The 12,343-nt window shown below is 39.9% G+C and overlaps 1 protein-coding gene across 3 annotated transcripts in view; it reads left to right on the forward strand.

Moving 5' to 3' along the window:
• Positions 1–12,343, forward strand: part of LOC140741842 (receptor-type tyrosine-protein phosphatase gamma-like) — a 648,055-nt gene that overhangs the window by 563,411 nt on the left and 72,301 nt on the right. For 2 of the 3 annotated variants that reach the window (XM_073072296.1, XM_073072295.1), the window contains exon 14: positions 4,715–4,806. In XM_073072296.1, coding sequence (XP_072928397.1) covers positions 4,715–4,806 — 92 coding nt within the window. Of the gene's footprint in view, positions 1–4,182; positions 4,222–4,714; positions 4,807–12,343 lie in introns of all 3 variants that reach the window. The other variant, XM_073072297.1, reaches the window with a different exon arrangement.

The raw sequence follows: 12,343 nt of genomic DNA on the forward strand, positions 1-12,343 counted from the left end.
AAATTAGTAATGAGTAGCAAAACTTTTTTCTTCCTTTACCCATCTTGCTCAGACCCAGTAAAGATCCAATGACTTAGGCCCTGATGTTAAATAAATCCCAGATTTTGAGCAATAGTTAACAGGGTGATTTCAGAACTCATTCTAACTGAAGCAGACAGGTCTGGTTTTTTTTTTTTTTTGGTTTTTTTTTGTATATGGCTTTCCCTAGCTGAAGTAGGGTTTATTCAGGATCAGCAAAATGTGATCATTCAGAATCATTTGTAGTTTGGATGGAAACTTGCAGGCATTTTTTTTTCATGCTCTTTTTCCTCCCTTCTTAGGGTGGACATTAGGTAGACCAGAGTCAAAGAAGCCGTAGTGAATTGCTGCAATACATTTGCACACTGTTTGTGCCTTCCAGCATCTTTAGAAGACCAGAATCGTTTATCGTTATTGATATGCTTTTTGCAGTCTGGTCACTGATAATTTGCATGCAGTAATTTTCTAAAAGGAATTACCAACATGATTTCAACTGTTCCCACTCAAGCAAGAGCTAAATAATCTATCACGTCCTGATATATTGGTCCTGGCAAGGCTGGGGACTGATGTGATGAGCCATTCATTGCAATACCTAGTCCCTTAATTTCCTGGGCTCATGATAATCATTGGCATTCCCATCTGTTTGGCTGCTGCATCTGGACTCCAGCCAAGTTTGTTGGAGCAACTTCCACTCATCGTCCAGAAGCCTATTTAAAGGATAATTGAACTATTACCACAAAGAAGGGAAATATCAGCAATGTTCAGGAAATAAACCTCTCTGTAGTTTCCCTGCAGCTCCTGCTGAAAGAGGAAGCAGAGGGAAGAACTATTTTATACCAGCATTGTTATAAGCTGCTTGTGAGATTTTGAAGCAAGAAAGAAATGTGATGGATTGCTGAACTATCCATATTCTAGAACTCCTACACTGTCTGATTTTGACATTGGTAAAGGTTCAACAATTCTCCATTATTTCTCTGTTATATTTTCTTATAGCACTTCCAATCCCCTCAATTCTGACATAATATTTGCTTCTCTATCTGACAATATATAACACTCAATTTCATTGTAGGTCCAGTGACTTCTTGCTTATTCTCACTGCAAGAGCAACCAGTGAGACCTAGGTTTTTCTTTAGGTTGAATAAGACATCTAAACCTTTGCTTCAGTTTGTCAGTAGTAAGCTCCTACTTTATTTTGGGTGGTCCCATTTTAATTATTGTACTTGATGTTCCAGTGGCAAATGTGTAATAACAACCATATTTTGTTGAAGTATTTCTGCCCCCAGCAACCATTGTCAGCATTTGTAGATGGCTGGATTAAACGGAAGTGTGGATGAGCATTTCAAGATGGAAGTGCTTTGGATGCAGTCTGAAAAATTGGCATTGCCAAACAAGGTTGTTCAGTGATACTACCCAGCAGTTGTATGAGTAGAGAGTTCCCTTTTCATACCAACAATAATCACCCCTGGTGCCCTAGTAGATAACTAAGTGCTGTCTATCATGCTGTGGGCTTGAGTGAATTCCAGAGCGTGTTCCAAAGCTCCAGCACTTTGCCCTTGATATATATGGCAAGTAACAGATTTGCTCTAATAAAGTAGCATGCCATTATAGACTGGCAGATAACTTCAGTAACACCTTCATGTTAAAAGACAGCAGTAACTTAAAGAGCTGCTCCCACGGGCAAAGCAATATCCCTTGGCTGCCAAGCACCAAATCTGCTCAGGGAGCAGCAACTTTCCTGATGAAGTGCAGTTTTCAGCAGGACAATGCAGAGAATTTGTGGGGTTTGTATACCTCATGGGCTGACAAAAGACTCCAAGAACAATTCCACTCAACTCTAGTATTCAACAGCTGCTGGTTGTCCTGGTCATTGTGACTGCTGTAGGTGTTACTCATCTCCTTTCAACCCAAAGGAATGAAGAGAGAGTGGCACCCCCGAGCCTTAAGTGTTAAATTAACAGGGAGTGACCCTACTGATCTCTATGTCTTTAGATTATATGTCAGCCAATTTCTGATGCCAACCTTCTGACTTCTTCCACGGCAGACCCTACCTGCTCAGTTAACGTCACACATTACCCTGGGTTTTACTGGTAAATTCTGCCTGCTTTTAATGGACCATGAAGGGTTAATGGAATCCACTGGTGGAGATCCATGTTGCACATGTTCTGCCAGATTTATGCTGAGATTAGACATAAGCTCTTTGATTTCAGTGGGGATTGCAAGGCTGCAGGGAAGAAAAGTTACCGGTGAATTCTTTCTTTGTTTAAGTTATTTTATTTTATTGAGGTTTCAAATTATTTAAAATGTTTTCCTTGTTTCATTTTTTTAAAACACTTGATAGTTTTGAAAGCTACCGAACTTGGGAACACGATTTTGCCAATTGTCAAGACTGCCGAGTACTTTTCAAAGCAAGGTTTCCCATTGTTTCTTAAGTTCATATTTCCGTTAGAGTTTGAATTCATAGTTCTGACCTTTTACTTCCTCTCACCTGCCTATTACTTCCCCCTGGGTCCCCTCCTCTTTCCCGTTCTCCTATGGTCCACGCTCATCTCCTGTCAGATTCCTTCTTCTCCAGCCTTTAACCTTTCCCACCCACCTGGCTTCACCAATCACCTTCCAGCTTGCCTCTTTCCCTTCCCCCTACCTTTATATTCTGGCATCTTCCCCCTTCCTTTTCAGTCCTGAAGAAGGGTCTCGGCCCGAAACGCCGACTATCTGTTTATTTCCATAGATGCTGCCGGATCTGCTGAGTTCCTCCGGCATCTTGCATGTGTTGCTTTTATTTCCGTTAGACTCTGGAATTATCATCCCAGCGAGAAAGGCCCTCCACATCTGGATTAAGTAAATTAATTAGTTGTTTTGTGGCAGCAGTACATGCAAGACATAAAAATTCCTATAAATCACAATAATAGAGAGAGTGTGAGAGAGCAGAACCTGGCCCATTCTACTCAGGTGGGCAGGCAAATTTGAGATTATGTTTTGAGATCTTCTAATTATTTTTGGTAGACCTTATACTAAGCCCACACAATAGTTTGAGATCAATTTTGCAGATCCACACTGAGTCATATTTCTCTTTTTCTATGATTCACATTTGCTATGCTGACAGTGGTAGGTAGTGAATTTGTGGGATTTATTACCACAGGCAGCTGTGGAGGCCAGGTCATTGGACGTATCTAAGGCAGAGCTTGATAGGTTCTTGATTGGACATGGCATCAAGATTTATGGAGAGAAGGCTGAGGAGTGGATAAAAAAAGATCTGCCATGATTGAATGGTGGAGCAGACTCAGTGGGCCAAATGGCCTGATTCTGCTCCTGTGTCTTATGGTCTTATGATTATGATAAAAAGAATAATTAGCTTTGCTGTTCACATTTAATGTCATCAGTTCCAAATTGTAAAAGATGACATTGGTAAATATATTATGAATTTAATTAATTTGATATTAACCCTGTCAAAATGTAATTCAACCAATTTAATTGAATAGTTTTTTTTCCAACTCAACTGGAAAAGTCAGGAAAAAAATCAAATGCTGCTAATACTGTTGCTAAGGGGGAAAGTAAAATTATATATCTTTGTGGTGTTTGAATTATATAGCTTCTCAATCAGCTTAATCAGATTTGAGAATGTTATTTATTTCTGTGTAACCTCTTGTTATCAGGCATTTTAATATTTGGTGTCTTGTGCAGTATTAGATTTCAACAAAAATAATAAAAATCTTTAACTGTGGTTGAGTTATACTGAGTGCCTTAATTGCCAGTCAGTAATTACAGCTCAGCAATTATAAAGTGTGAGATCACCATGTGTAACAAAACAGTACATTGGAAAAAACATAAGGGGCAGTTTTTTTTGTTTTCAGTGTGATAACAGTTATTTTACATGAATCAGGAGGCGGCAACATTAGGGCTGTGTGCAGGTGCTCCCAAATGGTTTATTAAGGGCTTCATTGTAGTGTAATAATCCCTTTGTTAGAAGACCCTGATGAACATAGCAGTCCCTCCTTCTGTCACAAGAGCATGGAGAGACTCATTTGATATTCAGTTCCAGCCCATGGAAAGTCATTAAATCAGATGAGCAATGACGTTGGAGTTTTAGAGTCCAGCTTCAGTCAACATCACCATGCAAAGACTGTTCACGGCTCTCTGTGCTTTCGTTGGACGTGCTTTCTCAATGATGACCAATTTGTGCTCGTTACTCTGCATCAAGTACAGGTAAAATATTGGGAGGTTTGTGGTGCAACACTTCTTTAACTATCAGGAATTGTTTTGCTTGAATCTTTCTCTGTAGTGTAATATTTTCATCCTACTTGGGCCCCAGGCTGAGTTTCATACCATTTTAAGAGTATCTCAGTGGTTATAATTCAGTATTTTCTATTACTCCAAATGTCCTCAAAATGATAGGCAGGCAGTTTATTATTTTTGAAAACTTTATCTTAAAAAATGGGAGTATAATCGTGTTAAGTTTGAAAACAAATGGATATTGCCTTTGTGCACCTCCAAAAGCTGAAAGGAATTTAGATCAGCAGGCATTTTAATTCTTTGATGATTCTTTTCAAAGGTCTTTCAGAAACATTTGAATGATTGACAATGTAAATGATAGCTATGTACCAGGGATTTGTTTATGAGCATCCACTATTTCAAAGCTTTAAGTTTTTCAGTGCCTATAGTTTACAATAAAATAACCACATTGTTTATTTCCCCCCAGAAAGTGCTTTCAAACAGCGCACTTCTATGTGGAAGATAGCAATTCACCACGGGTGGTTCCTAATGAAAGCATTCCCATTATTCCAATTCCAGGTATGTTAATTATTCTTTCTTTGCATATACAAAACACAGTTTTTGAATGTTATTTAGTTCAGGTTCATATACACATAAAATAAATCCATATACTGTAGCTTAATCTCAAAGTTTAGAGATGATTGGTCTGAAGTATTTCTTGGAAAACATTTTTGTGACATATTTATGTTTTCAGTTTTCATAACAAACTCTGAAAATTATCTTAATGAGTTAAGTGGAATATCTTTTAAGATCCTATGGAAAAAAACTGCATTTTGTTTAAGCATTTAATCTTGTTAAAAGCACACACATCAAACTTAACATATCGTAGGCATTTGAGAAACTCAGATCAAAAATTTAGATAAAAATTCGAATGAAACTTTGTGACCCATTATTTGGTCTAGGAAGAAGCAGCTTGATTCTGGAACTATGTGACAGATTCCCATGCATATACGATCCACAAAAACACGCAAGAAAAGTATGCTTGTGTATTGAAATGAATGATTGAAATTCAGGAGAAAAGTTGGCTCATGACTTTCTGTGTAAGGGAAGTCAGACACTATTGCTTTGGTTTTTATTTTATGATCTACAAACATAATCTGATCCGTCATTGCTATTTCATTTTTGATCAAAACACAATTGGGGTATAATATTACAGATTCTGTTATCATGAAGTGTTATTTCATGGGTTTAAAGTTTCCATCATTCTAAATAACTGGCTAAATAGTGCTGATTTTCTTGTCTATCGAATGGCTATCAGCTTGATGATAAGATCATGTCACAAAACATGGACTTGATTATAGGCTGTAAGAATGTAAGCACTCATTTGTCATGCTGTTAAGTACCGGTATTAAGTTCATCTGCAGCCTTTGGCAAGAGAATTGGAGTGCCTCTACCTGATAATTCGTAGATCAGGAATCACATTTTCCAGTTATAAACTGCACAAAGGCTCTTAGGACTGCTAGATTCAGCAACTAACTTTAAAAGGTTTTCTTTTTAATGATTTTATATTCAGTGTCACTGTGAAGAAGAGTGAATGCTTAATGTTTTTTTTACTCTGTATGGTAGTTAAACAATCTTGCCTATATAAATTATCTTCATTGACTTCCTGACGCAGTATTTCATTGGTTGTTGTTGATCACTGTCTTCTGTCCATTCACTTTGAATAATTGTTTCTGTCTATCTATTGACAAGTGTCCACATCAGGCCTAAGGAGCTGACTGAATACTGATATGTGGTTCACTTAGACAACAAAACCTCATTGCACTGTTATTGCTGTAGTTTTCTTTTAGCTTTGTTTTAAGTTTCCTATGTAATGACTTTGGTGCACTTAAGATAATTCAATAGCTCCATGATTCAACTTCAACTAATAAATACTCGCTTAAATTGTGGATTTATTTCAGCAAACATTTTGATAATAAATTAAATGATTTGTAGCTATATGAATAAATGCATATACAAACCAAAATGATGTTAGGACCTTTGTGCCTATCCCACACATTCATGATGCCTTAAGCATGATTCACCACACGGTGAACCCCCCTTGCATACTAATCAGATTGCCACAGCTATTTAAAAGCTGGTAGTTAAAATGTCTCTTATTGTTGCTAAGGCAACTTTTTCTTACATTTGAATCATCTGACCATACAGTTCATGAGCATCCATGCTGTAGGAAAGCATTGAGCTCAGATTAGATACTTCCAGAAAAGTTAGGGAGAGAAGCAGTATCCCAGAATTTGAATCTGGTGAATTATGGGCCATTGTTGACTACTGCTGGACTCTGCTGGTGATTAGCTCAATAACCAGACTGTGGGAAATTCTAGGGTTTTCCATTCTGCCACTCTCATCATCTGGAGGGGAAAAGGACCAGAACAAATCCCACCCATGAAAACATTTTGACTGCTGGCTAAGGCACTAACTCAGGTTTAGCTGGCTGTCAACATTGTCAAAATACTAAATGTTTCTACAGTGAAAACATTTAAAATATTAAAATGAATATAGTGGCAAAAATCAAAAGTTTAAAGGTTACATAATGATTAAAAATTCTATATCAATTATTAGCGGTAACCTTTGAAAATGAAAAGAATGTTGTAAGCCAGATCAAAACTGGAACTGGTTCTTCAAGCAGATTCCCCAACATGATTGCTGGGAACCATGGAAACTACATTCTTTCATTAGACTCACTTGGAAGTCAAATGCAACGTTGTGAGATTGCTAGCAAACAGCTTCCAGCAAATTTTTGACTTATGTGTTCATGCACACATGCATCAAAATTCTGAACTTCCATGGAAAACTGCCAGCAATCTGCCCAGAACTGCCAGTATTTTCCTGCAAGATATGAATATAACCTTTCTGTCAAATTTATTCATGTGAAGATTTAGTAGCCAAGGTAAATGATCTGTGAACCTGTATCATATATCAATGGCGTACCTAATATTGACTAATTTCTCACCTTTGAATGATACAGTGGTATCAAATTTAATGTATGGTTGAACTATTTTATCATATAGCATTTATGATGAAAGGCTTGAGAAATTAGCACTTTTCACTGTAGCAGAAAGATTAAGGAGCAACATAATAGCAAAATCCTCAAGATTGTGAATTATTTTCAGAGAAATTATAATAGATTTACAAAGCAGAAAGGAAAGAAACCAGCTTTAAAATTACCATTAAAAATTAAATGAGAAGTGTTTACATTTGGTAACAATGAGAAAATTAAGACACACAATGCTACAGATCTGGAATATGGATTTTATTTCTCCATTTTGCTACTTCAGAACAAAGTCTCTTTAAGATATGCCCACTTTAAAGAAGCTTTCCTCCTCGCCCTCCACAGATGTTGCCTGGACTGTTGAGTTCCTCCAGCATGTGGTTTGTCGATATAGAAAATGGAAGTACTTGTCATAAATTACAGTTGAAGTAAATTCTTCAATTAATTTGTTTTGAAAAGAATTTCTCTTGAAAATGCTAAATGCTATGAAAGAATAAGGACTAGGTTGGCTAAGAAGAAATACTGTCTCTAATGACCATTTCTGTCCTTTGATTTTTCTCTGCTTCCTTACACTGCCTTTTAGAAGAAGCATTGATCTTTGTTTTAGTCTGATTCAAACTTGATTATCTTTAGGTGAAATATGTGTTGATTGCTCTTTTCATCCTGGAAATCTAGTTGTACTTACTCAAATCATCAGACAGCTTTATTCCTTTTCTGTGAAATAATTTTCCTTGTAAAATATTTCAATGTGCCCACGTAGCTTGTTAACAAATTTGAGATTTACATAAAAACTAAAAGCAACTAAAATGCAAGATGTATTGTAGAACATAAGAAAAAGAATCACGAGTAGGCTTCTGATGCCTGAAATGTCGAGGAGGCTTGACCCAAAAGCAGAGCAGCGGAGATGATTTAGCGGTGAGCCATATCTTTAATAATCAACTGCAAAATAACAAGCCATGGGGGACCACAAAACAAGAGTGAACAGATACTAAACAGGAGGCAACAAGGCCTGACAGGACTGTGCCCCTTCTATGGCCAGCTCCTGATAGTGCAGAATGATCCGGAGGAGTCTGGCGGAACTCTTTGATGGGTGATAGTGCCTAGGTGTAACTGGACAACACCCAAGACCTCTCTTCTGGGCCATAACTTTTCCAGTAAGCCACGATGAATAACCATGTGAATCCATCAACAGGTGAACCATGTACATTGGGCCACGTTCCACCAGCCTAGGGTCCAGAGGTCCAGGCTCAGGTGGATTGAGTAGCCCAGGGACAACAGGCTTGAGGCAGGACATGTGGGAGGTAGCTGGGGAGGACAATGAAGTAGGCTGCCTTGGTGATCCTAAGGGACGGTGGCATCTGGAGATGGTAAGTTACTAGACTGATGTAGTTTGTGGGTGTTGGTGCATGGGGCAGATCTTGGGTGGACAACTGACATGGTCCACAGGCTGGAATAGTCTGGCTGGGCACCACTGGCGTTTTGCTTGGCAGCAGTAGACATGGTTGACAGCTAGGATAGCCCTCTTTACCCTCTTCCACGCATTCTGACAATAGTGAACCAGGGCCCTAGCGGATGGGGCCTCCCTGGTGTAGAACCAGGTCCATCATCTCAGCAGTGGACAGATGTCTAGGGAGGACAATGAAGTAGGCTGCCTGGGCGAACCAGTCTGCCACTGTTACGACCACCATGGCCCATCAAAAGGGAGAAAACCTGTGATAAAATCCATGACAGTGTGGGATCACAGATTCTGAGGGACTGGAAGGGGCCATTGGAGCCCAGATGACCAATGGGCATATTGAGGTCAGGCAGTAACAAAATGATATATATCTGTGATCATGGTGGGGCACCAGAACTGGCATTGCAAAAAATCCAGAGTCCGCCATGTGCCTGGATGGCCAGAGAGGGGTGAGAGGTAGGACCACTGGAGCCCCTCAGAGCACACAGCAGCAGTTGTCAGGTGTGTAAGCTAGAGCAGCCTCGTACTATAGTGCCTCGTGAATCTGCTTCTCAAGGTTCCAGGTGATCGGAGCGAGAATCTATGAGGATGGAATGATGAGTTGAGGGTCAATCTCCATTTCACTTGTATTGGAAGGTTGTGATAAGGTGCCTGCTTAATGTTCTTGGAGCCGAATCGGTAGGGGATGATGAAGTTGAAATGCTCAAAGAAGAGGGTCCAGTGCGCCTGATGTGGCTTGAGTTGGCAGGTCCGTTGTAGGGATATGAGGTTGTTGTGGTCGGGCCAGATCAGAAAGGCCTCAGTGGTTCCCATCAGCCATTGTCTCCACTCTTCCAAGACCCATTTAATGGCAAATAGCTCCTGTCCCCTACTCCATAATGGTGTTGTGTGGAGTTGAACTTGTGCAGGAAGAAGGCACAAGAGTGTGTCTTCCAGTGCGGTCCTCACTGGGAGAGGATGACCCAAGTGTGTATATCAGATGTGTCCAACTCCATCACAAAAGGTCCAGAGGGGTTCAGATGGCAGAGAATGGGAGCAGTGATGAAGCGTCTCTTGAACTCCTCGAAAGCATGGTCCACGGCAGCAGACCAGGTTATCCATGAGATAGATAACTCGTGAGGGAGGTGAGAGAAGCAGTGATTGGCTGAGGTTTCTAATGAATCAGTGGTAGAAGTTGGAAAAGCCTGAAATGTGCTGTTTGAGGGAGCATGGTCTAAGGTTATGCCTTGTGGTGAAAGGAAGTAACCCAGGTAGGAAATGACTAGGGTGTGGAACTGGCATTTTCCTAACTTGCAGTACAGTTGGTTTTCGTGGAGATGCTGAAGGACTGAGTGAACATAACAGACATGATCTTGGGGGGCCCTTGGAAAACATGAGGATGTCATCAAGATAGATGAACACATACTTGTGTGGCACGTCTTGGAAGATCTCATTAATGAAGGCTTGGAAAATGGCTGCACTGTTAGAAAGTCTGAAAGACATTAACAAGTATTCATGGTGGACAGTGGGTGTTATGAATGCCGTCTTCCACTCATCCCCCGATTGATGTGACTCAGATTGTATGTGCTTCATAGACCCAGTTTGGTGAAGATCTGGGCCCTGCAGAATGTTCTAAATGTGCTGTCCATCAAGACCAGAGGGTTACAGTTCTTAATGATGATTCCATTGAGTCCATGGTAGACAAAGTCCCCTGTCTTTCCTTTTGACAAAGAAGAGTTCTGCACGGCTAGGGACTTGGATAGTCAAATGAAGCTACACTTCGGCAATGTAGTCATTCATGGCTTGTGTCTCAGGAGGTGAGAGAGAGAACAGATAACCTTGGGAAGGGCTGGTGCCCAGGAGAAGGTTGATCATGTAGCTGTGTGGTCTGTGAGGCAGCAGGGTGCTGGCTTTCCTTCTACTGAAAGCGAGGTCTCTCTCATGGTATTCCTGTAGGTTTGGCAAGGTCAAGGGTTTCCTCCATCTCCTACTATGATATGAAATGTGTCGTGATAGACTGTTTCTTGTCTGGAGACAGCATCATGCAGTATCATGAGCGCTTGATTGTAGTTGGCCGCTGATGGTACGTATACTGCATTCAGGATCACAGATGAGAACTCCCTAGTTAAATAGACTGGACAGCATTTGAGCATTAAGTGTTCCAAGTCGGAGGGAACACAATTTCAATAAAACGGCCACATTGGAGCACCACCAAGAAATTATCATGAAATACTCGCCTCCACCTCCACCTTTTGCCTTTGCAAATCAGCAGTCCGAACCTTTCTGTAAATCAAGAAGCCTTCAGGTCTGATCACTGTACCTTGTTTAGAGATGCAGCTTGGTAACAGGCCCTTCTGGCCCAACGAGACCACTCTACCCAGTTGCACCCACATGGCCAATTAACCTACTAACCTTTAATCTTTGAATGGTAGGAGAAAACCAGAGCACCTGGAGGAAACCCACATGGTCACGGGAAGAACGCACAAACTCCTCAGAGACAGCGTTCAGAGGGAGCCACATTCCAATCAAGCACAGAATAAAACAGGCTCTCTGATACAGAAAACCCGGGTCTTGTTGGCACTCTCTGATACAGCAATCTAGTTACTGGTAGTCAAAATTAAAATATTTAGATAATTAGTACATTATCGTTTTCTGTATTACCTTTGAAGATGTTCACTACTATTTTGCCAGCCAAACTGAAGGACTTTATATTTCAACAACTGGTGACGAATATGTCAGGGCATTTTCAGGAACCTCAGATACTCGTAAATGTAATTTCGTAAATATAGCAGAAGTACTCAACACATTATCTTCAGGACCACCAAAAAACTAATTATGTGGCTTCATACTGGTCTACTTCTGATTGCTTCTGAAGTTTCATGCTGCTGATTTTATGAAAAAAATAGAACATCTTGCTCAAGAATTATAACAAATTGCAACAACTTAGTTGTTGTCATTGAGCATTCCACTCTTAAGTCTCCTTGTGTAATAAAACCAGGTGGAGCCAGCCAGGTAAATTCTTTATAAATGAAAAAATTTAAAGAGTCCGAGAAAATTATGCATTTCTGAAACTTAGATGTTCTCAAAACAATTCCTTGAGAAGTCTTCCTCTTTTGACTGTCTGTCTGGTCATCTTTAGTTGAGACCCGGGTTTTCAAAACTAATTCTTATCTCTGAAATGTCAATAGGTATTCTATTCACCTAGTTTTAGCTAGGTGTTGGCTATTTCAATTTAGCTATTCTATAAAGAAAATAAAAGTGAATACACTTATAGAAACCTATCCAAGTTCTAAGCAGTTCTAAACCTGGAAATTCAGCTCCAGTCTGAGAGTAATACATATGTAAAACTAGGGGTTGGTAATCTGTCTGACTCTCTGCAGCCTTAGACTCAGGATTTTTCCTGACAAACCATTCAGAAAGCAATGATCAGCAAAATCATGATTTTGGGCAGCAAGTGATTGTCATATGGAAGCAGAAGAAGAGTTTTGCGTCATACGGGTCACTGTTTGGGGGTGTGATCAGAAGGCACAGCATCAAGGGATCAACATGGAATATATGGAAATCAGACTCGTATTTAACTATGGATCGCTGGAATAATGAAATGTACAGCTGCATTCCACTTGAAAAAATTA

The sequence above is a fragment of the Hemitrygon akajei genome, chromosome 19 (assembly GCF_048418815.1).
Source record: "Hemitrygon akajei chromosome 19, sHemAka1.3, whole genome shotgun sequence".
NCBI lineage: Eukaryota > Metazoa > Chordata > Chondrichthyes > Myliobatiformes > Dasyatidae > Hemitrygon > Hemitrygon akajei.